This window comes from Dicentrarchus labrax, unplaced genomic scaffold, assembly GCF_905237075.1.
Source record: "Dicentrarchus labrax unplaced genomic scaffold, dlabrax2021, whole genome shotgun sequence".
Classification (NCBI taxonomy): domain Eukaryota; kingdom Metazoa; phylum Chordata; class Actinopteri; family Moronidae; genus Dicentrarchus; species Dicentrarchus labrax.
This window is the reverse complement of record NW_026136714.1, coordinates 25269646-25289070: the sequence shown is the minus strand read 5'-3', so window position 1 is coordinate 25289070 and position 19425 is coordinate 25269646. Positions and strand designations below refer to the sequence as shown.

Here is a 19425-nt window from a genome sequence, read left to right as displayed (position 1 = left end):
TATTAATGCAGGAATTCACAGTTACAAAGCACTTACTACTCGTTAATTAAGTATTTTGCACGAGCTTATCTAAAGTGAGCACTATCTATGGCTTATTAAGCATTTACAAATGAGATATAAAGGCTGACAATGCCTCGAGACTCACAAAATGTTCAGTTATCTTAACAGACAAAGGAGAGACACAACACAAAGGGATATAGAACATATTGTATTGATTACTTCCACCATTTTAAAAAGGGGTTTATAAGACGTGCTACTGTTGTGATTGGCGTGATGACGTTGATGACGTGCTGAGAGCGGGAGCTCAACCTACACATCCCAAACAGATAAGATCACAACAATAGCATGTCTTCATAAACCACCATTGTTCGTCTTCATACAATATGTTGGGAAGTTGCAGTAAATATCAATACACAATATGTTCTATATCCCTTTGTGTTGTGTCTCTTCTTCGTCTGTTAAGATAACTGAACAATTTGTGAGTCTCGAGGCATTGTCAGCCTTTATATCTCATTTGTAAATCCTTAATAAGCCATAGATAGTGCTCACTTTAGATAAGCTCGTGCAAAATACTTAATTAAGGAGTAGTAAGTGCTTTGTAACTGTGAATTCCTGCATTAATCACTGTTTATAGGCCATCATTAGAAAATGAATTTGTTGTGAGTTTTATAGAACATCTGCTAACACAGTCACTAATCATTAATACATGTCTGAATAGTGGATGTGCAAGTGCATGCAGAAATGTACAGTACAATGAAGAGTAAAACATTTATACCTGTGATTATAAACCACATAGTAATGACTATTTACAGCAGAAACATGCTTTATAAATGATGAATTCAGTATTTACTAATCCATAACTAATGTGCTTATCAATGATGAATAAAACATTTTTAACTGTGTTTATAAACTACATACTAATGTGTATTCATGCGTTATAAATGATGAATTCAGTATTTATTCATGCTTAACTAATGCTTAATAGTGTGTACTCATTATAAAGTGTTACCGATTTATTTATTGATAACAGTACTAGATGACATTAAGCCGACATTGCAGTTATATGGCTTACTGTCCAATTACTCTTCTTTGTCAGTGTTAAAGCTGCATTCAGTAACTGTTATACAACTTGTTGTCATTATTGCTAAGATTTTCACTGTGTTCTGACAGTAGTACATGAGACAGATAATCTGTGGGAAAAAATCAGGTTCCCTTGGCTATTTAGTGGCTCCTAATGGCATTTACAAGAATCCACCGGACCTGGACGTAAACAACCAATTTCAGCTGTAGAGATATAGTGAAGATTTCAGCAAATATGACACAGAATTATTTTCATAAAAATGACCTACTGCAGCTTTAACTACATTACAAACAGAAACACAGCATTGTTGTCATTTGCTTTGCTACACTTAGCTCACTCTTCAGAGCATTTTATCACATCTGTCATACAGTCCACAGAAAAACACCACCATGATGTAGTCTGATCATGCATCTGAGGCACCTGCAGGTATATCTGTAATATATTTAAAGAGAGCAAGAAAAGAGGCATATACAACATATCCAATCTAAGTTGACACACTATGAATATACTTTACAATGTCAAGTCAGCTTTATTAATATAGCCCAGTCTCAATGAATCTACGAAGCTTAGTACTTATAGTCCATGTTTCTGGGTTTTTTTTTCCTCTCTTGGTCTTTTAAGTTTGAGAACATGACAGGGGGGACATAGAGCCAGCCCTGGGCATGCAAAGCGTGCTGGAGATATCTCATTCATTTATAAAAACAGAGCAATTTTTTGAATGCAGTACGCTTCCGTACCACAATTCAGATATAAAACCTGAGGTCCTTGACAGTGGCGGACCACTATTATTCAATATGTAGTTATTATAGCAAAAACTATGACGTTTCTGGAGCGCACAGGAGCAGTGTGAGTGTGAGCGCAGGAAATCTGTGCAAGTAGAGGCTGTTTGAGTGTGAGGGAAAATCTGAACGTGAAATCAATAAGCCATGTTCTTAAACTAAAAGACCACACGCTTGATTAAAGATTTTGAAAAAACCCACACGTTTGTCCTGATGACAAGATTATTGTAAATTTTATTAAAACCACTGCATCTCTCTAACCCTCAATCTAATACGTTTATGTGATTGAATAAATTATAATTGGGTTTATACCGAACCCCTAATAAATCTTTTGAGTATCAAACATTCATCTCCTGTAAGGTTGAAAGGTAAAAAAATAGAGTCTTCTTCTGGCGTAGGCCCGGGTAATGAGGGCATATGGTGTCACAGATGACTGCAATTATCTAAAACTAGAGGAATACAGAGAGATAATTGCTACTTAATACTCTTTATTGCATTGGCATGTAATGGGACTCCTATAAGAGAACGTCTTTATTGCATGTGCATATAATGGGACTTCTATAAGAGGCTGAAACATCAGACATTGACTCTTTTATCCTCCTACATTCTGTCTCCATGCAGCAGCTAAATGAAACAGGAGCTGCAGCCTCTGCATCTGTTCTGCCTCAACAGTGGGAGTGACAGACAAGCAGACAATATAAAGCCAGCAGCTCGGTTCAGGTGACAGTTAGCCGCGTTCAGTGAATGGGCCAGAGTGGCAGCCAACTACCCTTTTAAGGGTTAGGGTTAGGTACTGTCATTATCTTAAGCTCAAGTTTGACATTGTACACACTCAAATTTGATCTAATTTAGAGCTATTTTAGGTCTGCCATTTGCTGTTTAATCTGTGAATCATAAAATATGCCTAGATGCTGTAATTTTCTTTGTTTTATGAATAATTTTTACCTAGGGTGTACCTAAACACCAGCAGTCATTTAATTCCTTGCCAGAGAGGAAAATTGTATATATTCAATAATGCAAAGTAGACAAGAGCATAAGACAAACTCATTTATGTGATTGGCCATTTTCATGGCTTTATTGGATAGGACAGCTGAAGATTGACAGGAAAGGGGGGTAGAGAGAGAGGGAATGACACGCAGCAAAGGGCTGCAGGTCAGATTCGAACCCGGCAGCAACTCCATATATGGGTCGCCAGCTCTACCAACTGAGCTAACCGGGTGCCCTGAGTGATTAGCCTTTTTAAACCCTATTTTCAAGTAACATTACATATATTTATTTTAAAATATTTTAGGTGGGATTCTTTGACTTTTTTACCATTCTGACAAGTGCAGCAACATGAGATTGAATCAGAGTTGGCGAAGAAGAGAGCTGATTGGAGTGAAATGATATGGAGAGGATTTGACAGAACAACAGCCTCTTCAAGATGATCCAATGTTTGCTGCAGTCTGTGTCACAGCTACGAGTCAGTTTGTTTGACGGTCTGTATGTTCTGAACAGTGCAGCAAGAAAGCACTCTGGCACTAACAGATGCAATCTGTTTTCGATGTGAGGGAGCGGTCAGCCTCTCTTTATTTCTACTGCCTTATTCCTCTGTGACTCCTATTTCTGTATGGTGACAACTGACCTGAGTGAGCGTTAAATGTATGTGGTACTTCAGAGGAAATAGTGATGGATATTAAAACAATTCTAAACCACTGATGTAGTTCAACATTGTGCTGCCTACAGGTGTTATTATCTATGTACTTGAAGTGTGCACTGTGTACCTGTATTATAGGGAAATACAAGTATCTGATCAGGTAGTGCAGGGACATCCCTAGTAAGTAATGTTTGATATGTGTGATAATGTTTAAATTAGAAAATAAGAAAATAAAACACACACAAATTAGTTCATTAACTGCTATGCACAATTTATGCCGTCAACAATCTCTTCCTCTTCCTGCCTAAAATATTCATCTCTTCTGGCTGAAATGTCACTTGATGGGATATTTTTAGATTCAATATCTTTCAATCTCTTCTTTTCATGGTATGTTGTTTGCCAGATGTTTAAACACAGCAGGTCTGATACAGAAATGATGACAGATGATGTGAATATTCATGAAAGTATAGGATCTGTCACTGCTTGAGTTTAAGAGTAACTTTTAAGAGTACTCTCTCAAACAGACTTCCACCCAGTAACGTGAATTATTTCATACTTTTTCTTACTGAACCATTCCAAGTTTCTTTGTGTTGTTTACAACACTCAGCGTGCGAGTGGGGGGTGGACTGACTGTGACGCCCAGTAAATGAATAAAGTCGATTTGGCACGCAGACTGACTGGGACTAGGAAAGTTTGTTTTACTGATCTGAAGTTAATGATGTCGTGATCCCACGCTTTAGTGGTAATGGCAAGAATAGTAGTATCAGAATCAGAAAATACTTTAATAATCCCCGGGGGCAATTACTTTTTTTTTGGGTGGAGGGGGGGAGGAGGAAAAGGGGGAGAAACAAGAGGAGAGGGGGGGAGAAAAAGAGGGGGGTGTGTATTGTGTGAAGTGTTCATTTCAAATAAGCCTGAGTCCTTCCTCAGCCTTAATAGTGCCTAGTCACACGTGTCATCGCGATAGACTCTGCACGCCTAAACAATCAACTATCCTGTGGGGGAGCAGAGTGTGGGACTAGGGAAAAACGTACACTCAGCAACATAAGCACATATGATCACACATTTACAACATAAGAACTCAAAACAACTTTCCAACCGGGGAGGTATAAGGGAAAAAAGGCGGTCTGTGTGAGTCGCTAAACAGTGAACAAAACAATTTTTGTGCTTTTATGACTTAACACAGGCAGTTTTTTTAAATCCTTTCAACTTCATCTGCTCTAACAAGGTATATGGCTTTTTTTTTTTTTGTGCAAAATGCACACAATATTATTATATTTAAATTTGTCTGTTAGATGTTCTGTAGTGTTCTTGCAGCGTCTGAAATGTCAAATATACCCCCACTTGTCGCACTGGGGGTAAAAAGTGGCGAAGGCGTGGGATGGGGGATTGGGGGTGGGGGGTTAGAGGGTATGATGAAAAATATGGCTTATTGGCATAACTGGGGTGTAAGGTCTCCAGGTGCCGTCTTAATTTGTTTGGTTCCATGCTGTCCGCTGCCAGAGTTTTTAAACATCAAACACACACAGGTCTTTCCTCATTTCCGACCGTAGTCCCGGTAAACCCAGGGCTATGTAGGCTGCGTCGTATTTCCTGCTCTTATTAGGTTTATGCCGGTTACCATTACTTGCTTCTTGCCTCTGACGCCTCCTCCATTTTTCTTTTTACTCCTGTCAGAAACTTCTCCATCTCTCCTCCTCGTCAGTCACCCCTGCCTGTCGCGCCCCCCCTGACACCTCACTGCGCCCCCGTAGGGGGACGCGCCCCACTATTTGAGAAGTACTGTATTAAGAGGAGCCAAGCTCCCCCGGCTCCCCTGTACTTCGCACCCTGACAACACTTGTATGTATTTTTAATATATAGTACAGCGTTTATGAAACTAACTTTTGACATATTTGCTAAAACTTTCACTATGAGACAGATGGTCTGTGAGAAAAATCAGGTTCCTCTGGCTCCTCCTGGTGCTCCTAATGGCATTTGTAAGAATCCACCCAGCCTGAATGAAAACAACCAACCACAACACAGAAAGATAGTTCATTGTTTAGTCTCATGGGCGTCAAATACAGACTGCTGTAGGCAGGGCCGACCCAAGCCTCCATGGGGCCCTAAGCAAAATTTGATTTTGGGGCCCTCTATTAGTGGCAATAAAAACGATTATTGATCATTCACACACCTACTATAAACGTATTCTACTTATTCTACTCTGTCATTATGAATACACTTGTAAAACTAAATGTGAGAACTTGAAAATGATGCAGCTTATTTTCTAAATAAAAAAGTACAGCTATAGCTTGTAATAAGAAAACAAACTGCCAGTGGAACAACTGAAAATTACTTGAGAAGTTTTGAAACAATATGGATTTGTCTAAAACCATGTCCCTTCTCATATGATTATATCTTATATTAAAAAAAAATATTCATCTCAGTATGTTCTGCAGTACACTGAGCAATTAAAGGCTGTTTTGTTGTTAGCTTACCAGGTACAGCTGAGGTTGCAGAGAGGACAGTGGGCACAGTGGATGGAGCAGAGGACAGAGATGGACCTGAGATGAAAAACATGTCCCTTGTCATATGATTATATCTTATATTAGTATATCTTAATGAGATAATTTGACTAGAAATTAAATATGTATGGTGACAGTGTTTGATCACCTGATTCATGAGGAGGTGGATTGCTCCTGGGCTGAGTCAGTGCCTCCTCCTAAATACTTTAACAGTGCTCCTGGGGAAGTTTCATATAACGTATGAGCACAATAGGGAGTTGATGTAAAAGGAATATGTTTATTTACTCACATAAATGACTGTGCTCTGCAGCAAACAGTTGCAAACAACATCCCTCAAACTATAAGTTAACTAAATGAATTCATTAATGTAAAACCATATTGCTAGCAAACGTCACTGCGTTTGTAATTAACGTTAGTCATTAAACATTTGCTATCAAACGTTGTTATCAAAAACGTTGTTTTGATGCCAAAAAGCGACCCAGAATAATATATATACACTGAGAATCAATTTATTCAAAGTATTACACAAACACAACAAGGTTAGCTTTAATAGTAAGCTATCGAACCGACCCATAAGTAGTAAGACGTTTTGAACTAATGTTAGCTTTGGAACTAAATATCAACAATAATTAGGGACTTTCCTAATTTCAGGGAACTTTTCAAAATCTCCTTGACACCAAATGTTACATTACCAAGACATACCTTTATCTTGTCGTTTTTTTCTCCTCTTCCTCTTTCTTCCTTTTTCTTTTTTCTGCCCCTGAAGGTAACGTTAAGTTCTTTTTTGCTGCTCCTATCTGCTGGATGCTCAGTGCACACTGTACGGTTGGGAGCTCTGCACACGTTACTGACGGAGCTCTGACAGTTCGAGCAGAGAGTCAACACTTAGAAATTGCTCTTAAGTTTTAAGAGATATCTGTATCAAGAAAAAGGGTAACAGGACATTCTCAAAGTTCCTTTCAAAATCAACAAGTACCGACCTACCTCTCCGTCTCAAATTGTTGTGAGGTGACTATCTGTTTATGCAGGAGAAGACTTGCCAACCTCTTGATCTCTTTTTTGGACAGCAAGAGACAGTCCACAAAACTATACAGAGGGGTCAACTCACAGACTGGAGTTGCAGTGTGGGAGGGGTTGCTGGTTCCTAACGTGTTTTCCCATGTCAGTGTTTTATTTAATATTAGATCCTCAACATTAGTTAACATAGAAACACAAGACTTATGTGGATAATGTAAGGATCCTAGGTTTATGTTATGATCACCTGTTCTAATTATTTAAGCTAAGTTTCGGAGAAATTATTTTTGAGGATGGCTCGAAACGTGAGCCTCATTGGCCGTTGCCATGGAGTAGAAGCCAGTCAGAGCTGTAGCAAATTTGTCTCAACAGCATCTTTAACTCCTGACCACCGTTAGTCGTGCATGTGACAAGATTTCAAGCTTGGATGCTTTTTTCCGAAATGCATCCTGGGAATCATAGTTAACTTCTCCCGAGTATCTCTTATGAACACAGGCTTGTACATTTGACTTTTTATTTAAGAACAAGATATTTCTAGTACAGTTATTAATCTTATAGACTGACATGTTGAACCAGGATGGTTTCATGCTATCCAAGCCATAGAAGAGCTCCAACTGGAAGTCTATGGGAAAAATGAATGGGATTTTAACTTCCAGAACCAGGGGAACTCAAAGTAGCTCATTCCACTTTGCAACTTTATGAACATTTGTTAATTACAAGTGGGTACATTTTCCAGCCGCAGTTGTCATTATAGTTGGTGAAATCAAGAGTTGCAAGCTTAAACACTCACTAACATGATCAAAAGATTTCTGGACACTCCTTAAATTATTTGAACTATGTACATTTTTCAAAAAAATGTTTTTTTTCTAGTCGTCCCCCTCGAAATTTCCAGAAGTGAACCGGTTGAAGGGCAGTATTTTTCCACTGAGCTCTCTCTCTCTCTCTCGTGCTCGCTCTCTCTTGGGTAAACAAAACACACGTGACTGCTTTTTGGTTATATTGTTAGTTTGGTGCCTATATTATAAATGAAGGTATGGATTGTGATGTAACTTTGATAGAAACCTGGGGAACAGAAACCCACCCCCATGTGAAAACCCCCTTTAAAGAGACCCATCCAAGTAAAGGGATTACTGTATATTTCCAATTATGTATTATTTCAGTATTTTACTGCATATATATATATATATATATACTGTATATGCCATTGAAAATTAAATTACATTATTTAAAAAAGATAATGCATAAAAGGACCGCCCACGGGAGGTCTGCTTTGAGAGGGTTAAGATATTAATTGTGTTATAGGCCCAATAAAAACCTTAGCTCTTGAGATTTTAAAATTGCACTTTCAAATCGTGGTTTTAATATGAAACCTATTAATCGCTCAGCCTTTCCTTTTGGATGCATAACAACATAATTATGTTTTCTTGCTGGCAGTATGTGAAAATGAATCAAAATACAGGATGGAAAACAGAAACTCCATGCTGTGCCACAGCTGGTGTTTTCATTCCTATCCATTACCATGGCTGTCAAAAGAACAGTCCATCATGCTTCATGTCTGTTCTGTGTCTGGTTCTTGTTTGAACAGGCCCTGAAGATGGTTCCAGACTGGCTGACGCATATTCACAGTGCTTTTGAGAGCCATCTGATTTTTTAAAAAAAAGTAGAAACACATTTTACACATACAGTACAATACATGAACTGCCCTTCTGATCTTTCAGTCATTAAATGCTTTAATAGAAAATGACATCATCTCCCAATCAGAGCTGCTGTGCAATCATGGAAACATTTGAAACACCCTCCATGTCCATCTCTCACAGTCTTTGCAGACACCTGCCTTGGTTTTGATAAATAAAGTGAATGGCGCTAGGTCAAGTGGTCACCTCAGCTGAAAGCACCTCAACTCTTAACTGGCATCAAATCTGATTGTTCCGAAAAAGCACACAGTGAAAGAGGAGTGGGTCAAATACGGAATAGAGAAGCGCAGACAGCTGAGGAATAACACTGAGGTTTGAGTCATCGTCCTCATGTCGAGTATTATTAAGTAGCACAGATACAAGGGAAGTTCATGGAGCTTAGCACGCTTAAGAGAGCATGATTAATCTAAAGAAGTGCCACGGTGTATTCTGGGCAATGACGCATTGTTCTTTCTCGGTACAGTACGAGGGAAGGATTGTGGGAGTTGTGTGAAAATTAGCAGCTGTAGTGTGAAAGATTCATAGTTGATGTTGAATTTAGGCCATAATATATCATTTAAATATCATTAGGTACAGAGCAAACCATTATAAGATCCCAGAATTAACGTTTTTTAATATTATTCTCCAAATTACCATTTTGGATGTCTGCCTTCTTTTCTAGTGTCAATTATAGTGTTACCTTCACCACTGGTGGAACTAGTTGTGTCCAGTAGTGACTATGGCTCAGTTGTGTTTTCAAGCTCACCACACACACACAGCAGACATATTCCAGAAAACAGGATCGTGTCTGTATTTGACGGAGACTTTCATTTTAGGTATGTCATTTCCAGGCTTCTGCACTAAGAAGAAGGTGCCTGTTAAGAGACTTAAACCATAATGCAGTTTGATAGCAAAACTACCCAGAGAGCGATGTAGTTCAATAGTGTATACATAGGAGAGGGCTGTTTCAACCTGGCCGACCTGGCCTCTCGATTCCATGAAAGAAAAAAGACTCATAACACGCTGTCTGAACTCTACTGTCAGTCATGTTCTCATAGATCAAGCAGCAATCGGCTCCCTCTTTCTCATTATATTGGTCACTCAGTTTCTTTTGATTCCTTGTGTAGCTGCCAAAATCAGACAGAGTGCTGTTTTGTCAGTGCACCCTCCAAAACACTAAATTTAGACCCTAGTCTAGCCTGTCAAACACCCCGACAGACAAATTGTGTTTTTCCAGACTCCATCATAGCCGTTAATCGGAGATGCGTTCCTGGCAGATGTGATTTAGCACGTTGCCTCCCTCTTTCTCCCCATCAATGGGGCCTTCCAATTGCAGTTGTCAAGCTGTTGCTCCTGGCTGCGTATTATATTTTCCACTCCCCCTGACCCTAAAATAGACCAATTAATGCCAGCCTGGCAAATTACAATGAGCCGATCAAGGTCCTCTTCAAGCAGAGACAAAGGGCAAAATCTGTCCCTGTGTACACTAACTGGTTCAATTTAACCACTAGATTGGACCAGCAGAAAGCCGGCCATTTGTTTCCAGTTAATGCCTGTTCTTATCAAGGTATTACATCTCTACCAACTGCCCATTTCATAACTGTGTCCAATTTCAGACACCAATCTTATCCCCGATTTGGTGCGCATGCCTGTTTTATTGCTTCAAGGGGTTGAAAACACCTTTGAGTGATGATTTCATTCTGAATGTCCATTTCACAAAGCAATTCATTATAATATATCCCACAGTTGCAAACAATTTGTTTCATATGGATTCAGATTTAGCATATGCTCTTTCAGCCCGGGCGCCCTGCTGCAATCAGAGGGGGAATGAGCTTAACTTGCACCATCTGAGTGGGGCAGATGGCTGCTGGTTAATTTAGCATGAACCCTGGACCTGCACCACCTTTTTCCTGCTCATAAACAGTCCACACAGAGGACTGCACTGCTGATCAGTCATACCGCCACCATGTTCCCTCCCAACGGCTCTGGCAATAGGTCTCAATTAGCTGAGAGACAACTAGAGATTTACTGCAGAGCAAATGAAATAACTCAACTCAGCACCCCAATCTGTGGCTTATTGGTGAGCCAGTGTGCAGGCCAGTGTGCCAGATATAGACTAGCTAGCGGCTACCATGTTCTTCTATTAGACTGCATTGTGGTTTATTACAGTAACTTTCCATCGGTGCTTTTAAGAATTCAAAAGTGAAAGGGACTTTTTGTTCCATTTAAGGGCATTTCTATCCCTCCCAGACGATATAATCCACAATCATCTAAAAAAACAATACAGATACATTTTTAGCTCACTGCAACTCACTCCAGTACATTCCATACAGTATTTTCACTTTTGTTTTAAATTAAAGTTTGACTAAAATAAATCAGTTTCCTCAATTTTAGTCGATTTAGAAATGTAAACAGGGACACACTTTTCAGCCCTTAAGGAGTGGGTTTCTTTTACACTAAAAAGCGGTAGACTGAGTGCTGCTAATAGGCACATTTGTGATAATTTGTAACAGTAATTAACATTATTATTACTGTTCAGGGTAATAAATAAAATAAAAACTTTGAGGAGCAATTGATTTTCCTCCCAGTTTCAGTTTCATCTGTGCAGCCTTGGATTGAAAATATGATTGTAGATGTGTGGTTTATATCTTAAGCACTTTTGATACTATGGAATGATAGTTTGGTATCATTTTAAACACGTTGTATCCAAAAAAGTATTGATTCTTTTGACAACTTTACTATGGACACGTCCCTGTAAATACAACAGCACATGACCAGAAGGAAGTTGGGGACAGTTAGACGTAGCATTAGCTGCTAATGCTAGCATTACTCTTCTCAGTAATTTCACTCTTGAGGAACTGGGAGCCAGCATCAGTTCAGTTCAACAAGGAGCTGAGATGAACAGATGGTCATTACATTCAGTGAAATTCTTTTCACATGTATTGTTTTTCTTTTGTTTCTGTAGTTTGATTGTACGGTACTTTCTTAAAAGTTACTTCTGTGACTTTAAGATCAAATGAAGATATAAGATATCAGATAGGATTTTCCATTGCATGCATCAGCTCCACAACCTGTGACTGAGGTTTTACACAATTCCAACTTAACCCAAATAAATGAGGCTGCAGAGCACATTTTTCTTCTTCCTCACGCTCTCCTGAGCTGCCTCTTTTTTCTCGGGTAAGAGACAAGTTAACCAAAACAAACGAGTCTCCAATGACTTGCTGGTGATGCCACAGAAAGTAGGAAGTAAAGGTGATCGAGGGGAAGCACTGCAAAGGCCCGAAGGCTCCCCGGTGCTTCATCGCTCATGCAGGGCAGCACCACGAGGGAAGAGCTGCAGGTGGCTGGCAGTGATGGATACCAGGGCCGCATTATAATCTTTCACCCTTTCAAAACTTGTTTGAGAAGCAAGCTGTCAAAGGGCCACTGCAGAGCAGACCCTCACCGCCTGCCACAGAACTTTAATGTCAGCTCATGACTGCGTCTGGGGACGGCTTCGCAAAATTGAAATCTCAATCTTGGTGGCTGCTGACTGACAGAGTGGTTATTGTACAGCTTATCAGGAGAAAAGTGAAAGGGAGAGATTTGCCTTTTTCTCTCTGGGGAACATTGCCCTCCATCAAAATATTAGAAGGAAACAGCTGACATAAACTTCTGAGAAGTAAGTTGTTCGCAAATGGCAAATTCTCACCTGCCAATACCCTGAAAGTAGTAAATAACTATACTTTCTAAGTTTAAGCAGCTCATTCTTTGGTGTGACAATTCAGAGTAAATGATCATTCATAGGGTAGATTTGATTGAAGAGGATATGGAAATGTGATTCAATGAGTGCATGGTGACATTTATTTTCTCTTGGCCTTTAGCTCTGAGGCATATTTATGGAGGAGTTAACTCAATTGTGAGAGCGAGGCAATGAAGACAGCCATTTTTCATACCACAATAAGATTAGTACAACACGACAGCGATTACACAGGGTGCTCGTAATTTGCAGCAACAGGGCGCTGACTCAGTACAACCATAATCACAGACACTGAGGACATTGTTGATGTGCCATTTTTAAGAAATTAGACAGCTTATTAGATTTTGTTGATTCCAAATAAATCAGACGACTCAAGGTCTACTGTATGTGATGATTCTTTAATCCCAACTATGACTTTTGTGACTTTTTTTCTTACTTTTTGCCATTAAATAGATTTTTTAAAAATACATGGCTCTAGAACAGTAGTTCTCAACCTTTTTGGTGTCAAGGACTCCCAAATGGATACACATCAAGCCGCTGACCCATATTTGACTCATATTTTGATCTCAGGGATTCCTGTCTGATAATATTTTGTTATTTCATAGCTGTTTATACTGTAGATTGGCAGATTAACAATGAAGAGTGCCAAAACCTATGACCATAAAGCCCAGTTCCGCCCAGAAAAAATTTAATGTGGATAGTGATAGTGATAGTAGTTAGTTACTTGCCACAGTTGCAGTAATTTGGTGCCGTCCATGGGTGCATGGGTAGATTTTAAGGCTTTTGTCAAACAAATGGATGAGGTGATCCTCTCCTTCCTCCGTTCAAAACCTTTGACCAGCGGACAGATTGTAACTGACTGAAACAGGCGACAGGCTGTTCTAAAACCAGCCACTGGAGATTTGACAAGCTGCATGCAACACAGCCAGCTTGAGTCAACTTTGGACTGAAATATCTCAACTATTGGATCGTTTACTATTCATGGGGCCAAGAGGATGGCCCCATGACCCCAACTTTTCCTCTAGCGCCATCATGAGGTTCACACTAAATATCTCAACAGCTAATGGATGGATTGCCATGAAATGTCATACAGGCATTCATGTTCCCACCAGAATGCATTTTATTTTACTTTAGTACAGTAATCACCTGGAAATAATTGTGTTTTCGTAACCTTAGAATGAGCGTTTTGAATATACAGATGCCACAGGTCACCTTCCATAGAGTCCGCCATGTTGAACCACCATGTTTCCTACACCTAGTTTCTCTTACACGTTTGGAAGGATGAGCTGTATACAAATGGTTGCAATCTGCAACTTCATTGTCAGTTTTTTTGATTTATCAGAGCAATTTTGGGGAAAAGATAGGAAAACAGAAAATTCATTTTCAGATCAAGTCAAACAATGTATAGAAAACGCTAGTTTTGAATCACATCCAAGAACTCTGGCACTACTTTGACACAGCTGATGTCTATTTAACTTGAGCTGGGTCTTAAAAGAGAGATTACTGGATGTTCAGACTGAAAACAGCATTTCTTGGAATCACATGGGGCTGATGCTGATCTAAACAGAGGCTTAAGGGGGAGCTTGAGGTTAGATTGGAGGACCATCAGCCATTCTTAGCAAATCATCCTGCCACCCTTCAATTTCTCTATCTAGAAAAGAACTGAGGCATACGTGTGTCCCAAGTAACTTTCAGATTCAGCTGTGAAATTTCTTTCCCTGGGATTTGAAATGCGTGACATTTCATTGTCTATCTGGTTCTAATTGATTTATTTCACTCCAGCTTCTATCAGCTATGGCAATCTTGAAAACACAGAGGAATACTCACCTACAGTGAGACTGAAATATATCTGTGTGGAGGAAATGTTTCTGCAGGAGGGCTGTCTCTGTTTGATGGATTCTGTTCTGATTGCATGCTGAGTGAAAACCCTACAACTGTATAATGATCAGTAAATGTCAGATGTTTTTTTATTTACATTCCTCACTGCGGACATTGTTTTTGAGGTGTAATCATGTCCCAAATTTGCTCATGTAATATGTGTTTCTGTTTGATTCCAGGTCTGAAACGAAGCTATACCTGTGAAGTCTGCAGCGTCACACTGAACTCGGTGGCACAGTACCACGCACATCTGCAGGGCTCAAAGCACCAAAACAAGTGAGTGGCTCACGCTCCTGTTCACTGCAGCAACGGAGCCTATTTCCCTTTTTAACTATTAATGCTGCCAGGCTAAATGCTACACTTCACAGAATATGATGTTTTCTTTGGGCTCATCTGCGTCCTTGAAATCCTGTGCTTCTTAAAGAGGCCTTTGCACTTCAGATGCAGTTCATTACACACTGCATGAGGAATAGTATTGTAGAGAGCTGCATTGCTGAGACAGAACTTTCAGGCTCATTTTGCTGAGGGCATCCTGGTTATTTTTTTCCCATTTAACTTCAGTCTACAATTTTAAGGAAAACTCTCTAATTGAGCCTTTTCCTGCTTTTACAGTGTAGCTAACTGGTGTCTGCGGTGCCTGCAGGAGCCAATCTCATGCTGGGAATCAACAAGTTCAGTACAGTCATAACAAACACGCAGCCGGCTGTAACTTGCTCTCCAGCAGACTACTGTCGAGGAACAAGCTATAAAACAAAAGCTCATTTAAAAAAGCTGCACACAGCCAATTCCCTGCTGGTCACAACAGGTATTTCAAATGAATACTGAGTTGAAGCTTTTGAAAATTCATGCACTGTTAAGCAAATCTACAAGTTTTCCCAAATAAATGGGACTGGTGCTAAACTGGCTTTTACATTGTATGTGGGTACCTTGTGTTCAGTGCTCTGTGTTAAAATCACAAAACACATCATTAAAAATGTGTTCTGTTTTCATTTCAAAATCAACAACAATCAAAAAGTGAAAGTAAAAAGAAAGCTAAAATGAATAGATAGATGAATGACAAAACCTACTGAAAAAAAAAAAAAATGAAAAGAAACTGCATCGACAATTCCAGCATCAATGTATGGATGTGCAGTTAGAGAATCACCACATCCTCTCTGTTTTTGGGTGTCCTTCAAACATGGAACATGTAAAGTGTTTTGCCTCGACTTTGTTTTCCTTCTCAACTCAAACTGCAGTCCAATTCGTGCTTTATATATTTTTTTTAATTTTATTTTCTTGACGTCTCCTTTGCAAATATTACTTGACCCAAAGCAGTTTCAGTCGGAACAAGAGGACTACAAACTGACAGTGGGGTTTTGTGTGGGCCCTGGGCAGTAGGTGTGAATTGATGGGGCTCACATGGTGCATGTCCTGGAATTAATTCCCCCCTGTTGGCCAGTTTCTGGCTGCACACATCCACAGGGATGCTGACATCAGGAGACGTGACATGCCGTTTAGCAGCCCCGTGCTTTAGTCACGGATGCCTGCACTGCCTTGTCGAGCCACTGGGTTTCCATGCAGATCCCGTCATACTTGTCACACACACACACACACACACACACACACCCCACCCGGAGCAGGGCAGAGCTTTCGCAGGGAATTCAGACCACACGCAACGCCCCACCTCCACACCAACCAGCCTGATTTCATCCGCATAGCCTTTAACGGTGCCTGTGGTCTATTTAGGTCATTTGCTTAATGTCAGTTTACACGGAAAGGATAAAGAAAGAGGGGCTGAGGATAATACTTCCTATGTCTGCTGTCCTTTATCAGTACAGGACTGGAAAAATAATTACACAGTGGAATTTACAGTCTATCGAAGCCTAAAAGGAACAAATTGGAAAACTCTCCCTTATATGGCTGATGTGTTTTAAATTAGTGTAATATTCAAACAGCAAAAGGAATGACTTTATCAGGCACCAACACACGATTAAAGAGGTACTCTACCCTAAAGTGTTTTTTGAGTTGTAAACTAAATTACAGAACCACACAACTTTTACAAATGGCCGAGACTGTGCTTCTAGTGACTGTAAAAGCTCCAGCGGGCTCTCTGTGTTTTCAGCGCAGACACAGAGGGTCTGACAGCAGCTTCTCATTGCTGGTTAGCTCCAACTAACAGCTCGCTGTTCCTGTTGCGCTGCTGTGTTCAGTCTGTCAGTCACTCCGGTCTGTGTTGAAGCCACGCCCCCTTAAGTCACTGTCCTTTGCAGGTCTCTGATGCATTTCTTAAATTTGTTGAGAGGGAGGGAGCTAACAGAACTGAAGGGTCTAGTTACACTTTAATAATGTCCTAACAAGCAAACGGAGGTGGAAGAATTATTCACTCCAACCATCATCCCCATTTAGTCAACTGCCAATTAACAGCCTGTCTGTCTCCCGGCTGATCTGATGTATACTTGGCCAACAATGGTTTTGTTGAAGAAAACACCAATGTATTGACTTTTTGCAGTTTAAAGACAGCAACAAACGGAGTGATGAAGGCACAGATAATTATCACCCGACTCTCCACTTCCTCTCAGTTCTACAGAACATCTTTGCATCTTTCAGATCATTTGGTTTTACAGCACACAACGGCTAACCTTGCAAGGCAGCTGGACTCATGAGATCACAAAATCACAAGATCACACGAGAATCCAGCTTGCCAGGCTTCAAGCTATGTGCTTGCGTCCAAACACAGTGGTAACGTACCAATCAGCTGTCACACTGGCTTCAACGTGATATTTTTCCTTAGCATGTTTTCTAAATGCTTCTAAAGCATGCTTTTAGTAGTCCATTATATCAGTCCTGGCCCGTGTTTCAGCTGTTGCTTGAGCATTATAGCAGGTTACAGGTAGCATTATCAGCCAGTAGTGACCCTCCATCCTCACAGCACCTGTTGTTGCTGTTATTTAAAGTTCCAGCTGTTTCTGTGATTTCTCAATCTATCCAGCTATTAGCAAACATTCCATGAGCCTGAGCAAATTCCCCAGTGACACCTATATCCAGCTGTACAGCAGAACGTCATTCTGATTGGCCGTTGTACATTTTAAGTAAGAGTTGATAAGGCAAATTAAAACATGTTTGCACAAAGTTAATAATGTATGTCCTCTTATAATAATTTGTGACCATTTACAGCACAGACTGCACAAAAAAATCCCCAGTGTGCTTTGACTGTGTTGAACTTTAATTTGTTGCTGGGTGAGGACATACAACTCGACATGAATGCAAGTGTTTTCTGTTGGATGTGTAATTAGGCAATTTTCTGCTACCACATTTGCCTTAATGACTTTATCCTGTAATATGTCCATGTTGTGTTTGCAGCTTGTCGCAATGACCCCAGAAGTGGCCAAAACTTGTCAATAATGCAGATTTAAAGTAATTGGTTTGGGGAAAGAACACGGGACATAATCTTAAAGCAATATTTTCACAAAAAAACAAGATAAGTTTGTGCTTATTTATTAAGTAAAGCTATAAAGTATTAAGCTGTAGAAAATCATCACAGTTGCAGTATAGAACAGTCGTAATTATCCTCACATCTTTACAGATGTTGATATCTGCTGTTATTAATACCTTTTTCCATGGTTCACCTGGCCAGCTACGGTCAGCGTGTGTGTGTGTGTGTGTGTGTGTGTGTGTGTAGGTCTTGATTATGTCACTATGTCGATATGAAGAGGGTCACATTGATGTACTACCAAACAGGAAACAAAGCCCTAAGCTGCTTGGCTGTATGGCTAAAGATGAACTAAGGGTCGGAAGGCGAAGAGGAAATTCAATTTTGACTCAGGAGGGGAACAAATTACCCGCTCATGACAAGTGTACTAATGAGAAGTGTGATCGATACCCATCTAATGAGCCAGCTACATGAGTACAACAACCCTGATGCTTAAACCCTCTGATTTGCTGCTGGCATCCAAAGCAGGAAACTCTTACCTAATGGACTTTGTCTAAAGATTTACTAGTTTGATTTGGCTTAATGTTGTCGTGCTCTCGTCTCCTCAGTCTCCAAACCTGAGTTAGAGAAAACCTAAAGTAGCTTCTTTCTTTTTTGACTCTGTTGGAGTGTCACAGTAAGCCTGTCTTGCTAAGATAAAAATAGCCAAGCAGCTTTATGTGGTCCCTAGTCGAGGAGGAGCTTGGTGCTGAGTGCAGCAGAGAAGCCAAGAGAGGCTACGCTGGTGTGACTGGTCAGTGTAAACTAAGGAGAAAGAGAAGGAACCCATTTGATGTGTGGATGGGGGGAACTGCTGGAGCTCTCTCTACAAGCCTCTGTCTCACTCCATTGCCCAGACAAAGTAAACATTGGATGGCAACCACTGACCAATCAATTTCTGGATCTACTGTATGCTGTTGTTTTCAAGTGCTGATCTTTGCAGTGTTGGCTGTATTACTCATTTGACTAACACATTCAGAATTGAAAGCTAAATGTTACATGCTGTGCTATTATGGGTGTTTATTAGATAGTGTTTATTAACAGATTTAAGATTGAATGTTTACTCATATTTCACAAGCAGCTAACAACTAAGCACACATAATGCAGTACATGCAGATAAGCCAACAGATGAGAACAAAAGTCTCTGAGATCAGTGCCAACCTGACGCTGGCAGTGAACAGAAAGCCCCAGTATTCTGTGGGTAATGGCATCTTTAGTTGTGCAATGTTGTTTGATAAGTTTTCAACTTATCAAGCCCCCTCCAGTCAGAAATCAGTGTTTCGTCTTGTCCCTACAGTGTGATGTTTGACTCTAGAAGGATGTTTTCATGTTCATCTGCTGAAAGTGGAAAGTTTCTCTGTGCTCATTGAACATGTGATTTTTAAGGGGCGGGGCTTACCAGCATAATTTGTGACATCACAAATAGTTTGAAAGTCAGTCCTGGTCCAGTATGCAACTTGTACAGTGTGATGTAGAAAGATGAAGCCACTAGTGCACATCCACTGAGAGTGGACTTTACAGTGAAGTAGGAGACATCTTGTGTTCAGCAGAAAAACTTTGCATATTCAGAAATTATACTTCTTTTGCGGAAAAAAGACTATTTTTACCTGTAACTTAATTTCTGGAGGGGATCTTTAGTTGAAGAGCAACTGAACACCCAGCTTATCCTTGAA

General features: G+C 40.0%; 2 protein-coding genes across 3 annotated transcripts in view; both read left to right on the top strand.

Annotated features, from left to right (window-relative positions):
- Positions 1-19425, top strand: part of ogfod2 (2-oxoglutarate and iron-dependent oxygenase domain containing 2) — a 239773-nt gene that overhangs the window by 9909 nt on the left and 210439 nt on the right. The gene's annotated exons all lie outside the window — the stretch shown is intronic.
- The window catches only part of zmat4a (zinc finger, matrin-type 4a), a 146192-nt gene that overhangs the window by 103516 nt on the left and 23251 nt on the right, over positions 1-19425 (top strand). The window contains exons 6-7 of one of the 2 annotated variants that reach the window (XM_051422098.1): positions 14484-14580; positions 14917-15092. In XM_051422098.1, coding sequence (XP_051278058.1) covers positions 14484-14580; positions 14917-14992 — 173 coding nt within the window. In that variant the 3' untranslated portion in view covers positions 14993-15092. Of the gene's footprint in view, positions 1-14483; positions 14581-14916; positions 15093-19425 lie in introns of those variants that run through there. The other variant, XM_051422099.1, reaches the window with a different exon arrangement.